The following is a 20,419-nucleotide window of genomic DNA, read 5'->3' as shown; positions in this document are numbered from 1 at the left end:
AACCTTCAATCTTTTTATTTCCAAGGCCATCAAGGTCGATGTGGGACCTTAACTTTGACCAATGACTACAAAACTCTCACCAATGGTAGACAATTGTGTTGTGATGCTGTGTTGTGAATATGAACCAAATCCTTTCAGGGGTTCAAGGGATATCTCATACAAATCTTTTTATTTCTGAAGTGGTCAAATGTGACTTTTGATCTTTGACCTTTTCCAATGATCACCAAATCCTAATCAAGTGTAGACCTTGGTTTTATGATGTGTTCAGGTGCTCAAGAGATATCTTGTACACACAGACTACTGATGTACGGAATTTGAATAACCCACCATCATCAAGATGTTGGGCTAATGAAAAAGATAATTGATTTTTTAATATGAAGTTGATTATTGAGATACAATCAAAGAAGTTGTAATTTAGTTACCTCCCTTAGTTCTTGGATACAGTTGACTGCACACCAGTCAAACTCCACACTGCTGCCAATGCGATAGACACCAGAACCAATCACCATAACATAGCCCCCGGGGAATTTGAGGTCATGGGATGCAGCATTGTACGTTAGGTACAAGTAGTTAGTCTGGGCTGGCCATTCTGCTGCCACTGTGTCAATCTGTTTTACAAAAGGTGTGATCTTCATCTCTGTTCTCAATTTCCGGACCACCAAGCTTGTACTGAGGAATGAAATTTTGATATCAGATTAACAAGAGGAGTGAAAATGGACCAATCCTACACATTCAACAATATTGATATTTTTGTTTCAAAATGGTAGAAAAGTACTAATATTTTTCTTTATTTCATAAGCACAGCAATATATTTAAGTGAGTTATGAAAAAATGAGAGTAAACATTAGTGTCAGAGATACAGAATGTAAAAATAATGGTCTTTTCAACCAACCTCTCAACTGCAGTAGCTATCTGTTCATCACAAAAGCCCAGTTGTTTGGCCACCATCATCGATGTTCGGGGAATTTCATTGGCCTTAAAGATAAATGCATGTGATGAAATTTTGTTATTTTAAACAAATTGTTACATTTGGAAACAGAAACTGTTTTTTCTCATATTCCGAATTATAAGCCGCAGCTTTTTTTCCTCAGCGAATGACGATGTGGTAGACTGAAGGGAGAGAAGAAAAAATTAAAGTGTAATTCTGGACATTGGTTCCCGACTGTTATGTATTTCGGAACGACCATTTGGTCGAGGAATATCACATGCACTATTGACCTGCATGACCTCACACCCTGATAATTTTGATTGCTGTGACATGCCTTGCTTCCTGAGAGAATAAAAATTAGTGATTAAGACCAAATATACCATTATGAGACGTCCATACCAAGTTTTTACAAGTACCTGTCCATCACATGTTTGTGACTGAAACAGATTGTCCAAACCGGTCATTTACAACTGTAGACAGGACGATTTTAAGATTAAAATTAAAACAACATTTTCATGGATTTAATTTATTATACCTTTTAATATGAATCACAATAATATCTTCAGAACTTTTGTGGTTGCTTCGGAAGCCATAGCGGAAGTTTACAATAGCCTGTTGCATGCTGGGATCGATAGGTCATTGGGTCAAATTCTAGAACGATCACCATGCTTGTTTACAATAAGAATGGCTTAGTGTAAGAAATAATATGGGACTATTAGAATTTTGTCAGCATGCAAGGACTTTCGCTAATATTTAACAGCACAGACACTGTTGGAAATATTGTTAAGTAAACCATACGTAATGTCAGGCCCCTGTGTTGACAATCTTTGAAGGCTCCCAAGGAAAACAAATCTGATAATGGCTATTTTACGTTTTTGAAACACATCAATGAAATAAATGATTATCTTTGTATAATTCATTTGCAAACTTATACTAAAATGTTTCACTAACAATCTTGATAAATTGCCTTTCATTTTCTGTTTTATCAACAAACTTTGGTCAACATAATGGTTACAATATCGTAAGAAAAGGTGCAGCTTATATTCCGATGCAGCTAATATGTGGATCAAAATGAAAAAAATGATAAAAACTGGCTGTGCAGCTTACACATCAGTGCAGTTTTTAACACAAAAAATATGGTACTCTTCATTTTCACATGTATCTTACAATATTTTCATCATATTCAATAATCTATCATTATACTGTCTACCAATCATCATTACGACCATCCTGATAGGATTTCCTACAACAGTTGTTACAAAAGACTATAATGATAAACGATCTCTGTGATGCTATTCACTCCGAGGTCCCTGTCTTACCCTTCCTCTGTAGGCCTCTAGGTCTGTGTAGTAGTCTGTGATGTTCTTGAACTTGTTGAGGAACCATTTGTCAATCTTCGTCAGCTCATACAGTGTATCAATGGTGTAATTTTGTTTCAGTGCAGCAGCCAGCACAAAAATTCTCTGATCAGTAGGGTTTTGTAGTTCCTAGCAAATCATCAAAGTACAAGCATATATTAATTGTGTCCTTACTTCATTTAAATGTACTTAAAGTATGTTCTTTTTCCCTGTCTGGTTTTCACATATAAAGTCACAATGTAAAGAGTTATCTTCCCTATTAAGTTATGTCTATTAACATAGTTCCTCTTTTCTTTGTGTAGAGTTATTTCCCTTCCAAGAATTTTAATCTCCCTTATCAAGTGTTCTAGATATCATTGAACCATTTCAAAGAGATATTTTCCATTTCTAGCTTTCAAGAGCATTAATTCTCATTCTAAACATTCTTATAATAATTATATTTGCAAAGAAACCATCCATCATCAAACACTACCTCAACATAAATAGTTCTGAATTTATACATTCCTTATAAAAATTACAGTTGGAATATATCTTTCTCATTAAACCAAAGCATAACTGTTAAATCAATCACAGGCCATGGAATTGTAGATGTTGCGAAACAAGTACATAATGTATGTTGCTATATTAAGTGCATGGTATACTTTAGTATAAAATCTAAATTTAGACTTCTGACAGAAGTATGCGAGAATATTAAAATTTTTCTCCCTTTGCTTTAAAACTATTCATAAATCTATTTACCAGAATGGGACTGTGGAAAAGTGAGATATTTTACAATATGTATGATATATACTGTTCTTAAGATGTAGAAATTTCTTTCTAAAAAATCATTAGATTTTTATTGATAGTTTGACCATACAAATCAAATATCAAAAGAAATTGCTAGAGTTTGAATCAAAATAACTTTTTTTTTCAATCCAACTGAGCTTTCCACAAGAAAAGCTTGAAGTTTTCTCCTGAAGATGAGAAAGGTTATTAGATTGAGGACGGGAAAGTCCAGACTTTGTTATGGGATAACAATGAGACGCCACAAAGGTTGGTAAAGGCATTCAGGATGAGGAGAAAAAGGGGAAATAACTATGTTTTGGTATAATGGAGTGTTTCTAACAGAACTTGGGTATTTTTCACCACACAGCAAAATGTTTCAAACAATCACAAACTTTTCCTATACCATAGATCATTGAATATAGATACCTGGATATCTGTTCTGTAGTATGACTGGTTAAAATTTGATAGTATAATATTACTAGAATATCATGTGGCAGAGTCAGGCAGATTAAACTTTCCTCTGTAATAAGAATATATCTCCATGTGTGAGTGAAGGAAGCTGGCATGTGTGTAAGGATAAAAAAATACACTTACAATTGCTAATTATTGTGTTCATTTTGCCTAAAAATATCAACTGTGCATATAAAATGTTTATATAGGTGTAAAACTACATTTACTATACCGTAATCGCCACTGAGTACAATTAATCCTGATTATAGAGGTTTCAATGTCTAGAATTCATCCTTTAGAGTATCAATTTGACCTTAAAGGCTATTGAAAATTAACCAACATGCATTTCAGCATCTGATTGTGTACCACTTCATATCATCACAACTGAATTAGTTTCAACTTGTAATTCCGTTTAGTAAAAAATTACTTTTTCAATAACACCTATGACACTATGAATACTTTAAAATAACTAAAACAGAAATGTTTGTTTCTAAAAGAAATTGTTCAAAATTATAGATGACTTCCAATTTTTTTTTTTCTTAATAGATTTTTTACCTAATAACTTCAATTCCTGTTAAGAACACACAACCACTTTTCCCTTCAAAACAGTCTGACCATTTGAGTTGGAAGTATTTTGATAAAATTGAAATCAGAATAGACAACCATGTTAACATAGAGACCTATGGTTAATAAATCTTTATTAATTAAACTATTCTACTTAAAGGCCAATTGTCTGAATAGAAGAAACCGTAAGTAACATCATGTGTATTGTCAGGTACTGATATATCTGGGGGTATCATCCTTACAACATGAGAATCCATAACCCACTAGCACTCTAGAACATTTGACATAGAAGCAAACGTGTGCTTTAAACTTACCTTTAGGTAGTCACCCTGATAACACACAAACATGTCTTTTATCACCTACATCAATCTCCGACATTATCATGATTAAATCATTGTGTCAATAACTCATGCCTTTTACCTCTTACATCAATTCACCAGTCTAGTTATTTAAACCTCTAATTTTTTTAAAGCAAATTTTTCGTGCCATTTTTATTTCTATTTAAAGTATTGTACCCCTGTATTTTCTAGACCTGTCTGATGTAAGCTTTTATTTTCCAGTTTAATACTTTTTTTTTCAGTTCTCTTATTTTGATAAGATTTTTTAGTTCAAACCTCTCATCCTTCAGCAATAGTTTCTCCTTTCCTCTACAGCCATTTTAATCTACATGTAACATGCATCATGATTGGCTGAATCTGTCATTCTTAAGAAGTAAGATCACCCTACCATTAAAGTCTTTAAACAAGCTGTGCTAAACAATAGCTATTAGAGACAGAATATACTGTAACTTGCCTCTCAAAAGTAAAACACATTGTCACATAACTGTGTGTATTACTACAAAATAAATGTAAGTACAGTGCTGTCGGCCTCTTCTGTGATAAGGATAGACAGTAGCCATGGAAAGCCGTCGGTAAGTTAGCAAGAAATTAGAAATATCTTTAAGTATCATTTAGACTGTAACCTTTCTTTTTAGTAGACTCAACTTCAACAAAAGAAATGTTTATCTATGCATTTAGCACTGATAAGAATTAGCTACAAGCATCATCTACATTCTTGAAGATTTCAAGAAGAGGCAGGTTCAAATTATCCCAACATAAGAACTCACGCTTTCAGATACAGCCTTCAGGTAGGGATCAAAGCCTTCCTTTGTGTCATCCATCATGCGAAGGGCTTTCTGTATGGCCTCCTCAAATTTGCGTCCGACAGCCATTACCTCCCCAACACTCTTCATAGAGCTTCCGATCTACCAAATAGAATGGAGATGAGACACAACACATTAAAAATACTGTATCAGAGTTTGGTATTCAATTGTCAAGATGTTGTCCTGTTGAAAAGTGAATTTGAAATTTGTTGAGGTTTCCAGTCAAAAACCACACTATTAATTGCGAACATAATTACTAGTACAAATCTGCATAGGCAAACAACCAAAATTCCAGTTACGATGTTCCAGGACCTTGGAGATATGACTTTAGTTGAGTGTTATAACATTATCAATTGATATGAAAAACAATACTATAATGTATGTTAAAAATGAAATAGGGTTCGTGTCAAATTGGAGACAATCTAATCCGATATTTGCAACAATAATTTTCTTTCTAACAAAACTAATATGGTGGAATACTTTCTGGTCAAACACAGAAGGAAAGAGTAATGTTTAAATTATCAATAATTTCTAATTAATTAAAAACTTTATACTATTATTGTTTCCATAACAAATTTCAGACATTATCTTCAAGAAAGATGTTTTAACTTCAAAATGAAAACTCTTTACCTTTGTTGACACACGTGAGAACTTCTTGAGATCCCAGCGAGGAATTTTCACCACACAATAATCAAGACTGGGTTCAAAGCAGGCTGTTGTGGTATAGTCCTTTGAACTTGTCACTGAGTTTGGTTGATCAGGGAGGGACATACCTAAGGCTAGCTTTGCTGCTATGTAGGCTAAAGGATAGCCGGTGGCTTTACTGGCCAGGGCAGAGCTCCTAGACAGACGGGCATTTACCTCAATAATGTAATACTGTGTGAATAAAAAGATAAGCTTTCTATGAAGTAATTATTAAACATGTTTTTAACCAAACTTTCTATTTCAACTTGGGTAAATATTTAGTTTATAATAATCTAAAAGCATCAGCATTTCAGAAAGTCAGACATGTCCCATGTTCAAGCTCCATGGGCAGATGTACTGCAATCCATACAAGACAAAACAAAATGAAAGTGAAAATTATTTCACAAGATTCTTGTAAGCCTAACCGGACATCTGACCAACATACTGGGCAATTATTGCTCTACATGTAAAGCAAGACACATAATATGTAGATATTTCCTTTAATCAACTTTACAAACTATTTCCATGTGTATCAGGTTGAGTAATGCAGATACTTATGGTCAATCAACCCTTTCTTAACCCTACCTACTGTTTATATCTTTTAATATCTCTTTAAAACCCTCACACTATAACCCTGGTACCAGCCTTGGGCTGTAGCTCAAAGTGCAAGAACATAAACCCCTAAATCTAATGTCATTGAAGGTCACTTGACATTTTAAATTTCACATATGATCAATTACACTGCAGGTATATTTTATATGGTCATCAAATGTTCCATGTCAAATTGGTTATAAATCTTATCAATGTAAAAACCAGTCTTTCTATTGCTTTATATCTAATATCAAAGTTATACAACAAGTTATGATAATCAGGAAAGGTATGTCTGAAGGAGTTGATTTGATATAACTGAGTGTTGGGTAAAAGTATATGAGGATGGGGAGGGACAGGGTTATGATAAAGAATATAATAAGGATATAAATAAAAATTATAAGATAACATAAACAGCGGAGATAGCCTATGATACAAGTACAATGAAAGAGAAAAAATCCAAGTATATGAAAAAAATTGTTCTGGTAGCCATATTGTGCTTCTGATGAACATCAAATCAAAGTTTCTTCAAAGTTTTATCAACTTCATTCTAAAGGTATTTGAGTTATTAGTTCAAAATAGTGTAAAAGTTAAGTATAAAAGAATAGGGAAAGCTTATTTGTGAACAACTTTTAGTTCACTAATTTAAAGTGGCTGACTCTATAATAATTAAGAAGGGGGTTTATTGGTGAGGAAAGGTACATATGCGGATAATTACAGTAGATTCTAAAGATAGCGATAAAGGTAGTCATCTTGAATTTCATTTATACTATAAAATGATAGAAGTTGATCAATCCCATAAATTTTCAAAAAATCTGAAAATCTACCAAGGAAAGTTTACTGAAGAAGGACAGCATACGATTGATTGAGCCTTATAGGAATATCTAACTGAGCCCTCAGCTCAGATGAACTAAAAAAGTATTTGCTGCAAATTTAAAGAAATTGAAGCATTCTTTCAAGAGTTATCCTACAGAAATCTAGATGTCTCTAGGATATCAAATTCCAAGAAAGATCATCTCTATGTTGAATTTCAAATCCAGGTCAAATAAATTTTTGTTAGGGAAGATGATTGGTGTTTGTAGAAGAAGCTTTAGTGTGAGTAACACATCAATGAACATTTCATGTCTATGATGGCAACATTGAGCTGGGACAGAACAGGTGCCTTCTACAAAAATCACTTTACAATAAAATATGTTCTTGAGATTGTAACTAATGATGTACCTGATGAGATTCTGGGTTTAGGGCATACTGAATGTTGCATTCTCCTACAACCTGCAGGTGACGGATAACCTTGATTGCAGTAGACCGAAGCATGTTGTAATCAGTATTGGTGAGTGTCTGACTTGGTGCTACCACTATTGATTCACCAGTATGGATTCCAAGTGGATCTACGTTCTCCATATTGCACACCTATACAACAAAAACAAAGGAAGAGGTAGCAAATAATTAGCTGAAGAATATTGTAGTAAAAGAAACCTAACTAATTGACCTTCTGTTTGCTTTTCAATATATCATAGTATGATACATCCTAGAAATATTAATAACTTTATTGATGAAACTTTCAGATCATTTCTTATTTGAATTTTATTGTTGTAATCTTAATTCAATTAGTCAAAATAGATACATCAGCTTGTTAAAACACAAACGACAAACAGATAAATAAATTGGCTGGTCAAGATATATTAAGTTGAGCTTGCTGATAATTTTTTGTGTACTTTACCGTGATACAGTTGTCGTAAGCATCCCGAACCACCTCATATTCAACTTCCTTCCAGCCTTTCAGTGATTTATCAATCAGAACTTGACTCGTGTGAGCAAATGCAGAGTTAGCGAGTGTTAGAAGTTCATCCCTGTTTTCAGCAAATCCTGAACCAAGACCACCCAATGCAAATGCTGCTCGAATTAGCACTGGATATCCAAGGCGCTCAGCTGCTTGTACCACCTACAAATCATATTAGAATTTCAAAAAAGTGACTAGTATTCATTTGTTTACAACTGCAAATATTTCATTAAATCTCAGCTAAGGAAGAAAAATATTCACTTGGCAAACACAAGGCATGCAGAGCGTTTGCAACTCAATCATCTTTGGCCAAAGGTTGATACCTTATTTCACCTGTGATATGGTGAATGATTATTTTTCTATCAACCTTTGGAACTTCTATATATGTAATATTGCTTTCTAAATGCTCATTAGTGTTGACCTAACATTATGAAATTCTTTATTTAAAATCAGATTATTGTTGCAACACACTCCGTTGATGGGAATTCCTCATCTTAACCCTTAACCAGGAAATCTTGTACATGTAAAAAAACATGGATATCACACATCTGTTCTGAATGGAGGAAGTTAAAACAGGAACATGAAACTTAAAATGTTTTTGAGTCACTAACCTGTTCTGTGTTGTAAGCTGCCTCACTAGGAGCTACATATTCATCAATCTCTGCCATCTTGTCAGCAAAAACTTTACGATCTTCAGTCCACAAGATTGACTCAACTTGGGTGCCAAGAACTTTGACCCCAAATTTTTCCAGTGTGCCCAGTTTGGTTAGCTGAACACCACAATTTAGTCCTGTTTGACCTCCAAACGTCAGCAGAATGCCATCTGGTCGCTCGTTTCTAATTACCTGATAAGTGTACAGCATTGCAAGTTAATTACAAGACACCTAACAAGGATGTATGGCTCACCTAAATTTAATTCCAGACAACTCTCAAGATAAACTCATTAAACAAATATTAGAACTAGCATGTTGACACAACCAGATTTAATAGCTGTCTACAGCTAATGGAATATGTTGTAAAACCTTCATTTGATACAATTCATGGGCAGATAAACCAACTGGGTGTTTTCATGAATTGACCACCATGCCGTAGGAACCTATATATAACACATCATCGTTCTGGGTCTTATGGTTAATCAGATGAAATCTCCAAACATTTAAACAAATATTTGATCCCTATTTTCTTGGGTCATGGTCAATTTTTGCAACAAACTATGCCTGGCTTAACACCTAGAATCCATTAGACATATATCATGATTCTAGGTCTTTCCATCAATCAGAAGAAGTCATTTGAGTGCTGCGGTCTGAAAATATGGTATAGGTCATTTCTTTTAACAAACTATGTGTGGCTTTATCTCAGGAAATCACAAACTAAATATTATGATTCTACATGTTTCAATCAATCAGAATATCACAATCAGGCCTGATGCACTAACAAAAGGTCTAATAGGCCTGCATCACCCACCTGGTATTCAATGCTTTTCACAAATATATCATCATTTCAAAACATTCCATGAACCAACCAGCCAAATGTAGATTCCAGGCCTTTTGGTTATATAATCAGAGGTTTTTTGCAGGTTTTCACAAAGCTTACCCCTGTGACCTTAAATACAGGTTCAGGTAATTTCTTTTCCTTAAATTTGCTAGGCTTCATCCCAGAAACATACTGACAAATATTAAATTCTAGGCACTTTTATTTGAGAAATCATCTGAAAATTTTACATATTTGATCCCCCCCACCCCCAACCCCCCCAAAAAAAGGGAGCTTGAAAGTTGGTTAATATAAGTTTTTTTTAACGTAAATATCCATTTCAGAAAGCTACCAGCCAAATTTTATGACTATATGCCTTTCATTTCTTCCAAAGATGCTATTTAAAAGAAAGTTGATGCTCTAACCATGCGACATAATGATGGATGAAGAAAAGGAAGCTTTATCATCCATTTCCTGTGTGACATAGTGATGCATGATGGGAAGGAAGTTTTGTTGGCAACTTCCTGTACCTGTGCAGAAGGTGTGAGTATAGGTTGCATTACTAGCTACAGCTTGGGGGTAATTCCTTTAAGTCGAATGGTAGAGTGTCTGGCTAGAGACCAATGGGTCGCTACTTCATCCCTATGACATCATGTATGACATAGTGATGAATCATAGGAAGGGAGTTTTGCAAGTCATTTATTGTACCTGGGTAACATAGTGAGGTGTGATTGGCAGGAAATAAGTTTTGTCAGCCATTCCTTTAGATGTCTGCACTGTAGCAATGTTTGGGTTGATCAGTACAGTTTGGATTCTCTCCTCACGAAGTGCTTTTAATGCCTAGAAAATAAAAACATGTGATGTACATTTGTAGATTTACTGACTGATCAGACCAGGTAAACTATACACAGAACTCCTAAAAAATAACTACCTTTATAAGGTTTCCAACAGTCTTAAATTTCCTATACAAACTATAACGCTAGCTGTGATCCACAGTAGTCAAATTCTTCTAATTCTAAACAAAGTTCTTTTAATATCCAACCAACAGTTCTAAATTTCCTGTACAAACAGTAAGCTTATCCGTGATCCTTGGAATTCTAATTCCTCTAAATATCAGTTCTGAATTTCCTGTACAAACAGTAAGTTTATCCGTGATCCTTGGAATTCTAATTCCTCTAAATATCCAACCAACAGTTCTAAATTTCTTATAGAAATAGCGAACTTACCTGTGATCCCGAGTAGTCAAATTCTCCTGCCTGTCCAATAGACAGTCCTCCTGACCCCAGAATAAGAACCTTTTTTGGCCTCATGGTCAGTGGGGGAGGCACAGTGACTGGCGTCTGCAGAGTCATGTACAAGCGTTCAGACACTGAGGGACTACAATGGTAAAACAGTAAACATTTTAAAAATGTCAAGAAAAGTGACTCACTAATGATAAAGCAAGATTCAGGAAAAAAATGGACAGCACAATGATATATAATACAAATTTTTACACCTTCTTTTTCACTGTGACATCAACTTCCAATACTAGTATAATAACGTATTTTGTAACATTACTACCCTGACATCAGCATAAAGACCCTTAAATATTCAAACTGTTGTTATCCTAATGTAATATGACCTAGACAAGCTGTAATTGACTTTAAGTTCACATGATGTTGTTGCTTTATGACGTCATACTTTTTTACAGTGTCACTTAAGAAAGACATGTAATGTGGCAATAAAAATTTCAATCTTGGCTAACATCCTAACATACATCTCCCCAATTGGGCACTGCCACTCCTACCCCAGGGGGCCAAGATGTAAAAGTTTATACAACATTGATTTCCCTTCACCCAAGAATGCTTAAGATCAAAATTGGACAATATCCATTCATTTCACTGTAGGATTTCTAAGAATTTGTTCTAATTCCCTTTTTCGGCCCTGTCCCTCAGGCTCTTAGCGGCTGAGAACCACAATTTATACAAACTTGGTACCCATGGATGCTTCTCACCAAATTTATGAAACATTTGTTCAGTAATTGATGATTTGTAGTGATTTCTAGTAAAAAGCTGAGAGACAACAAACAGACAGATGCCAGGCGCTGCACCATGGCATTAGATCACCAGTCTTTTGGACCAGATGAATTGAAAACTTGACACAAATTTTCCATTTTACATCACAACAGCAACAAGACATCTGAAAAAGACCTATGGGAACACCAGTATTTAGTCCTCATTTGTTCTTTAAAAATTGGATCCCTTCTTTTCTTACCTCCATTTTATTCTTGATTAAATGAAATTGAAAATTCCTCTTAAAAATAGCAATTATAATCTTTAATTGTCAAATCCAAGATAGTCGCCTGCCAGCCAATTTGCTCACCTGATCAGTTAAAAAATCAAAAGGGCAAAACTGTGAACCAAGGAGAAGCTACATATGAAATTTGAGAAAGATCCATCCACTACTTCTCAAGAAACATACATATAAAACTTTGATTGTCAAAATCCAAGATGACCATCTATCAGCCATCTGATAATGAAAAGAGTACAAAGAGAGAACAAGGGGAATCTGATATGAAATCTGAGAAAGATCCATCCAGTATTTCTTGAGTAACAGCAAAGACAAACTTTGATTGTCAAAATTAAGATGGCTGTTTGTTAGCCATTTTGTTTATCTGATCTGTTCACAAGTCGAAAGGGCACAACTACAGACAAAGGGGAACCTACATATGTACTGTAAGAAAGATCCATCTACCTCACAAAAAAGGGAGAATCAGTGAAAATGATAAATGCTCCCTGAAAACAACTTTATTGGACACAAAATGAAAAAAGGGCAAAAAATCTGTAATAAAAGAGGTTTAAGGCACTGAATCTGGTACTGACACATCAACTTAGTTTATCAATATATACACCATTATCCTTACTTAAATGAAGCAAAGTTATGCTCCAGATGCCAAATTTCAATGAAGGGCAATAACTCTGTAATTAAAGGTTTGTTGGCCCTAAATCTGATACACTGCAAACACACTCAGTATAACCAATGTATTAACTGTGTTTCATTATCCTATCTTAAATGAAAGCAAAGTTGTGCTTTGAACATGCAAGTTCTCACAAAGGGCAATAACTCTGTAATTAATGGGTTGCGGTCCTGACTTGAGTACACTACACATTGTCTTATTATGACCAATGTATATACCAAGTTTCATTCACTGAGTTTAAATACATGCTATGTTATGGCTCTGGACATGAAATGACTGACAAGGTGGCAACCATATGCTCCCCCGAGAATTTCCAGGGAATATAAAAGAAGTCTATTTCGCACTTAACATCAGTCAGATAAAAGGAGCATTTTCACTTACGTTCATTTCAACAAGAGGCCTGGTAGCCTTGACGGTCACCTGAGATAAGCAATATTGAATATAAAGTTTAAAGAGTACTATGTAGCTTTCAAGTGTCATGAAACAGAAATTGTGACATTGATTACAGTAAGCCAATGTTAATTTATGCATAACATCAAAACTGTAAGTAATACTATAGCAATAATACTTACAAAATTATATTCATGGGAAATGACAACCTTATGCTTAAAACTGCATTTTTCTACAAAAATTAGAGTAAACTTAACCTCCTCCCCAGGGAGAAATGCGATACCTATTTTGGTAAAGCACCTTAAGACACTTCCATTAGTGAAGAACATTTGATTCTACAACATCTGGCTGTTGAGAAGAAGGTTTTTGAAATCTGAATCATTTGACCATTGGATATTAAATAAGTTATACTTGACAGTCACCGGAGATAAGCAATAAAGGTTAAATGGTAGCTTTTAAGTGTCATGAAAAAGAAATTGTGACGCTGAATATAGTAAGCCAGTGTCAATGCATGCATATCATTAAAACTGTCATCCTATACTTATAATTCTAATAATAATTTCCAGTATAATGTTAGATTAAAAACTGCAATTTTTCTATGAAAACTACATTACATTTTAAACAAGAGGCCCTTAGGCCTTAACCATCATCTGACTATAAAGACCTATATATGAAAGAGGCCAAACAGGCCTATAATAAATTGCTCAACTACTTTACAGCTTACATAGAAGACATTGTTGGTTCATCAGGACATTTTTTGCAAACTTAAAAATCATATACTTTATGAATGCACGACAATTGCCATTACTCTGGATGTATTGCTTGTTGGAAAAGCAAGCTACAGGCCCAATATCAAGACCCTTGGCCTTTCAGTTACCGAAAAGAATTTGCTTAAGCATTTCAACACATTTTGGCCCAGTGACCTTGAAAGTTGGTTAAATATCCACACCCTGGGCCTTTTGGTTCTTGAGAAGAAGCTATTTAAATATTTCAACAGATTTGATACCTGTGACCTAGAAAGTGGGTCAATGTCATTCATATTAACAAAGTTGGTAGCTCTCCATCCTAGCATGCTACAGGCCAAATATCAGTAACCTGGTTCTTTTGATTAATAAGAAGTCATTTATACATTTCAACATATTTGGTCCCTATGACCTTGAAAGTAAGTCAAGGTCAGTCATATTAATAGACTTGGTAGCCCTTCATCCCATCATGCTACAGGCCCATTATCAGCATCCTGGGCCTTTTGGTCTTTGAGAAGAAGTCATTAAAAGATTTTGACATACTTGACCTCTATAACCTTGAAAGCAGGTCAAGTTACTCATATCAACAAACTTGGTAGCCCTTTTTACCATCAAGCTACAGACCCAATATCAAAACCCTGGGACTTTTGGTTTTTGAGAAGTAATTTGAATGGACAGATGATGACAGACCAAATATGATGGCTATGGATCATCCGGACCCTTTGGGTCAGATGACATAACGAAAAAAAAAAAAAAAATGGGCCGCATTGCTCACCTGGTATATACATACCAGTCAAATATCTTGCCTCTAGGCCTGTTTGTTCATGAGTATAAGCTGTTTTAATGTTTTCAACTAATTTGACCTCTGTGACCTTCATTAAAGTCATGATAATTTCTTTTCGCAAACTTTGCCAGGCTTCATTCTAGGAATATACCAGCTAAATATCAAAACATTTGGTCCATTTATTATTGAGAAGAAGCTGTTGACACCAGGTGAGCTAATAAAAGATTTGGTGACCTCAACCACCGCTTATCATTACTTGGAAAAAATAAATCAACATTGTAAATCACACTACAAAAGCAACCTATCTATTCCTGGTAAGAAAAACATTTCAACAATTCAACAAATTACCTTCACACACAGGAAGTATTCCAGCTGTTATTATGTTAATAACACAAATAGAATAACTACTACAAATAATTCAAAAACAATAGCACAGAGTACAAAACCACACACTAAAGAACTGTTATATAAGTATGTTGTAACCAATAATTATCGTAAACATCATACATGTCAATTTTAAATGCATGACTGATTAAGCATAAAGCTTGACAATATGACAAAAGAACAGTGCAGGCAGAGGTATGTAGATTGATCATTAAATACGTATTGAAAAACCTATCCATGACTGCTCCAAGTGACAATCGGAATACACAAATCCTGTGTCCACACATTACTGGTACATTATACGGTAAGTAATTCTTGTATCTATTATAAAATATCTGCTGAAAAGAACAGTGCAGGCAGTGGTATGTAGATTGATCATTAAATACGTATTGAAAAACCTATCCATGACTGCTCCAAGTGACTATCAGAATACACAAATCCTGTGTCCACACATTACTGGTACATTATATGGTAAGTAATTCATGTATCTATTATAAAATATCTGCTGAAAGCAATAATAGTAAAAGTATTTCATAAACAGTATACATTTTTTTTCCTCTTTGATTTTGTTCTCAATATAAAACAGCATTTCAAGTAATGACAATTATCATTGTGGTAGCTAAAATTGTTTTTCATTTCAGTAATAATTACCATAACTTTAGTATGCAAATACAGTACCTACACCCATCTTTGTATCCCAACAACAAAAGATTCAAAAGAAAAACAATCCCGCCCTCCCTACGATCCACGAGCCATCACGGCAGGAATGCAGAGTGATCTCCCTTCCTCTTACCTTTATGGCTGCCGACGAGTGCGGAGGTGTCTGAGCTAAGTGCTTTTCTTACTCCTTCTCTTCGTACTGCCATTGTCGTTTGAGTATATTGTTACTCTATTAGTAGTCTATAAACCCATCTCCCAACTTATATTGTGAAATTAAGTATTGTCATTTGTTTATTTTGACCGTATTTCCGGCCGTTTTTTCCTCCACGTATTCGAGTGCGTGACTACTTGTCTCGTTGCTCGGATTTGCGTGAAGTTGGAATTTGTTTTCTTGCTGCTTTGTCGGCCGTGTTGTACGGCCGTTTTATTTATGCAGTGCAATCTTGCTGCGTACGGTAGGCTTTGTGCTCTCGTTCGTAGTTTTTTGATTGTTCGAGAACTTCGTTTCCGGCCGTGTTTTTCCTCCGCGTGTTCGAGTGAGTGATTACTTGTCTCGTCACTCGGATTTTCGTGAAGTTGAAATTGTTTTCTTGCTGCTTTGTCGGCCGTTTTGTACGACCGTTTTCTTTTTTTGCAGTACAATCTTGCTGCGTATGGTAGGTTTTATGATCTCGTTCGTAGATTTTTGATTGTTAGAAAACTTTTTATCCTTGTTTTCATTGTTACAATTTTTTATTGTTTCGATGCTGGATAAAGGTGCCGGGTTTACGTCGGGGGTCAGCGCATGGATGTTCCTATTTCTATAGATAATGGGAACCCCATGATACCTGTCCCATTTGCCGACATTACAGCCAGACCTCACTATGTGAACTTTGTTTGCACATGGAGTCTGCTGCTTAGGCTCCCATGCCTTTCCAGCTAACTTTCCGCCGGAAGAGGGATTCGTCCTCTTCTTCCGGTAAGGGAAGTAAGCTTTTTAAGACCTCCCTCCTGAAGTTCTGAACCAGAGCGTTCCTGCTGGGGGTGCTCTCGTTCCACCGAGCTCCGCCCTTCAGCAGGGGGTGGCTCCCCCTGTCCAGGTGCGTCCTGGAGTAGGGGGGGCAGCCCGACCCTGACTCGGCGCAGTCAAGGGTCGAATTGGCCGGTAGCTCTCGATAGGCGGCGGTGTTACCGTCGGAAAGGGACTTCCGGTCGAGGTCTCCGATTCCTTCAGGGACCTCGGCACGCCAGGTGGCGTCGTTGGTGGGGGCCGCTTTGACTCCGGAACTGTGCCTTCGGGTATAGGTTCAGGGGCCACAGACTTTTTGTCAGGATTGTCTGTGGCTACGGGGATTAGTGACACTTGAGTTCACTAATCCTGGTGTCAGCGCGGGGTCTGTTTTCCCACCCTCACAGGCTTCTGGCTCTGGGACTTCCGTCCCAATCCAGATTTCCCAGTGCAGGGTTTCCCAGGGGGTTTTCCTCCAAGGGTTTGGGGCTTCAGGCCAGGAGTCCGGTTTCCGGTCTCCCTTTCCCCCGGGCTCAGGGAGTAGGGGTGCCTGCGGGCACTTATTCCTGGGTCGCCCAGGCCAACCTGCGGATGGTTTTGGGTACCAACAGTTACTCAGCAGTTACGGGCTTAGCCCGTACATGTCTGGGTTTCCACCTGGTGGGAGTGGCGGTTCATCCTGGTCCTTTGGACAGGATGTCCAGCCCCAGACTCAGGCAGGCCATCTTGGCCAGTTCTGGGGTCACTCCCGGCCCGCTGGACCGTTCCCATTCCCTCAGGGGTTTGGGTTTTTACCCCATGGGTCTTCACTCGTGGAACCCATAGGGGTTGGTCTCTCCTCTAGGAGATGTTATAGCAGTGCGGAATCCCCCCAATGTTCTGCTACTTCGGGGGCCTTGTTGGCCGGTCCTATAAAGGTTTGCCAGACCTTAAGGACTTCCGCCTCCAGCGTGGACCCGTCGGTCTCCTGTTCCCAGGGGTCGGCTTCGGGTCTCCGACCCAAGCCTACAGCTACAGCTGTTGGTCGCGCTGCGTCCAAATGCCATAAAGAGGAGTTCCCCTCTGCGGAGATGGCTCCTCTGACGGCCCCTGTTCCTCCCAAGGGGACTTCGGTCTCTATTGAGGAGGAGATGGACATCGAGGGTGCGGGCTCGGCAGAGGAAGACGATGTCATTCATCTTTATCCTGGGCCAAGAGGGTTCACAAGGGGAAGATGGCCCTGAGACTGCTGAAGCTGAGGCTCAGCATGTGCTTTCTGGGATGCGGGTCCTCCGGGCCAACATCTCCCGGATTCTCAGGGCGGAGGTTTGCCCACCACCTCAGCATCGTCGGCGCCTGAATCCACCATCCTTCTGGGTTCCCTGGTGGCTCCTCGGGCTTCCGTTCGCTCAGATCGGTCTCTGCCAGAAGGCAATATCATGTCTTCGGTTCTGGCCACGGCCCGGGCTCCGGTTTTAGAGAAGGACTCCTTCTCTACCCGTGCTCCCGGGTTTGTCGGTCTGCAGCTCAGTGTTGGTGAATTGTCGGAGGCTTCAGCTTCCGACTATGCCACACATGATGGGCAGCTGGCCTCTCAACCAGCACAGCTGGAGTTGAGACAGCTGGCTGCCTGGCCCGGCAAATCAGTGGACCAGGTGGTGCTCGATCCCAAAGAGCACCACAGGATGGAGAGAATGTTGCACCTCTCCATCCAAGTTCTGTCATACATAGACTTCCTGACAGTTTGTCTATACAGGGTATCCGATTTGCCTGAGTGTCGGTTATCCGAGACAGAACAGCCGACATACAGGACACGGCAGCCTTGCAGGTTCTCTGCTCGTCAATGCCGTGTTGGCTAGGCAGTTTTCAGTTCTGAAATTCCGCCCAGTCCAGTAACCCTACCGTTTCCGCTTGTTGAATGCCCCCTTCTAGGGCTCTACCCTGTTCAGGGGAGCTCTTCCTTGGGTTCAGAAGGATATGAAGGAGGACTCGGTCGCCTCAGCACTTCTGGTGAAGAGGTTTCAGGCTGAGAAGGCCAGTGCCTCGCAGGGGTCAGTGCCTCCTAAGAAGAAGGCGAAGTCTTCGGCTGCTCAGTTTTCTGCACAGCCCAAGTCCCAACCTCACTTCAACGGCAACAAGGGGAAGGGTAGGAAGGGTAAGAAACCTCCTGGGGGCAAGAAGAAGGGTTCCTGACTATTTCTGCTTCTTGGCCGCGAAAGGCGAAGGGTATGGCCGGGTGGACGGTGGTTCTCCTTTCCCGGGCTCATGTCCTTCTCCTGCAGGCTCAGGCTCCGGGTGGGCAGACGATTCTCTGGTCTGGCAGGGGCTCGATCTGCCCCATCCGGAACTCCCTGTGGGCGGACGTCTCTCTGCTTTCCTTTCCTAGTGGCAGGATATTACAGAGGACGCTTGGGCTTTTGTCGGTGGTCAGGGAGGGTCTAGGTATTCCCCTTCTTCAGGATTCGTCCCTCGCCTCCTGGCCGTTTTTGTTTCTTTCCTCCTCCCGGGGATTCAGAAAGGGCACGGGTGCTCCAGGAGGAAGTAGGGACCATGCTGCCAAGGCAGAGATGCCCTTGGGGCAACGACAGCTCCTTTGGTGTTCACCAAGTTGCTGCTGGTGTTTCCTTCACTCCTGCAGAATAGACGTCCACATCTATTTCGACGACTCCCTCATGCCTCTTTTGGTGTGGGAATCGTTAGTGAAGGACACTCGTCTGGTCCTGAAACTCTTGCTCAGAGTCGGCTTCATTCCTTCCAGAGAGAAGTCAGAGGTTCCTTCATATTAGGACTTCTTCTTCCTGGGGAACCATTTTGACATGGTTCGGGGCTTAGCCCTTCCACCTCTGGAGAAGTTTGAGAAGGTCAGGGCTCTGGCTCTGACTTTCATCACTTGGTCGCTTGTCCAGGTACATTGGTTCCTCAGTTTTCTGGGGTATCTCAACTCCTTGGCATATGTGGTCCCCCTAGGGAGGATTCACATCGGACCTCTCCAGATGTTCCTCCTGTCTGACTGGGTTCCGTCATCCAGGAGGCCTGGATCCCGCTTACCCAGTCGGTCAGGGAGTTCTCTTGCTGGTGGACCATTCAGGAGAACGTTTTCCATGGGGTACCTCTGACCAAGCCTATCCCCTCTATGATTCTGTTCATGGACGCGTTCATGACAGGAATGTGAGCTTACCTCGATGGCCAATGCCGCTTGGGGGAGTGGTCTGGCGAACAACTCTCGGAGCACATCAGTGTACTCGAGATGAGACTGTTCATTTGGCTCTGCAGTCCTTTAGGGGTATCCTGCAGTCCAAAGTGTGGCTACCGACAACAGTTGTCGCGTATCTGGAGAGACAGGGGCCACCAGGTCTCATGTCCTGTGTGCCCTCTCCATCCACATCCATCTTCTCTGCCAGGACATGCAGTTGACCATAGCGGTCAAGCATCTTTCTGGCAGGCTGAGTGTGTTGGTGGCCACTCTCCAGGCGCCACCAGCCGGTGTTGACGGAATGGCAGCTGTGTCCCTTGATTTTCAAGGGGAATTGTCAGGCGTGGGACAGACCTATTATAGACCTGTTTGCCACTTCCCTGAACAACCAGCTGCTAACCTTCGTCTCCCCGGTCCCAGACCGTAAGGCGTGGGCTGTGGACGCCCTTTCTCTGGAATAGGAAGGGACGTATGCATATGCATTCCCTCCCTTCAACCTGGTGGGCAGGGTTCTACAGAAGTTCTGGGAGCATCACTGCTCCTTACTTCTGAGAGCCCCTCTGTGGCCGAGGCAAGCTTGGTTTCAGGAGCTCTTGTCGTTTCTGGTGGAGGAG

General features: G+C 39.1%; 1 protein-coding gene across 1 annotated transcript in view; it reads right to left on the bottom strand.

Annotated features, from left to right (window-relative positions):
* LOC132549363 (CAD protein-like) overlaps nucleotides 1-20,419 on the bottom strand; it is a 115,417-nt gene that overhangs the window by 35,580 nt on the left and 59,418 nt on the right. Inside the window, exons 10-19 of the mRNA XM_060213293.1 lie at nucleotides 10,955-11,105; nucleotides 10,437-10,568; nucleotides 8,870-9,103; nucleotides 8,199-8,420; nucleotides 7,700-7,888; nucleotides 5,837-6,082; nucleotides 5,171-5,308; nucleotides 2,248-2,415; nucleotides 893-975; nucleotides 423-669 (exon numbers count right to left, since the gene is read on the bottom strand). Coding sequence (XP_060069276.1) covers nucleotides 423-669; nucleotides 893-975; nucleotides 2,248-2,415; nucleotides 5,171-5,308; nucleotides 5,837-6,082; nucleotides 7,700-7,888; nucleotides 8,199-8,420; nucleotides 8,870-9,103; nucleotides 10,437-10,568; nucleotides 10,955-11,105 — 1,810 coding nt within the window. The remainder of the gene's footprint in view (nucleotides 1-422; nucleotides 670-892; nucleotides 976-2,247; nucleotides 2,416-5,170; nucleotides 5,309-5,836; nucleotides 6,083-7,699; nucleotides 7,889-8,198; nucleotides 8,421-8,869; nucleotides 9,104-10,436; nucleotides 10,569-10,954; nucleotides 11,106-20,419) is intronic.

This window comes from Ylistrum balloti, unplaced genomic scaffold (genome assembly GCF_031769215.1).
Source record: "Ylistrum balloti isolate Yb309-2 unplaced genomic scaffold, AGI_CSIRO_Ybal_v1 Utg370056, whole genome shotgun sequence".
Classification (NCBI taxonomy): Eukaryota; Metazoa; Mollusca; class Bivalvia; order Pectinida; family Pectinidae; genus Ylistrum; species Ylistrum balloti.
Note: the sequence above shows the minus strand (reverse complement) of the source record. Positions and strands in the feature narration are given on the sequence as shown.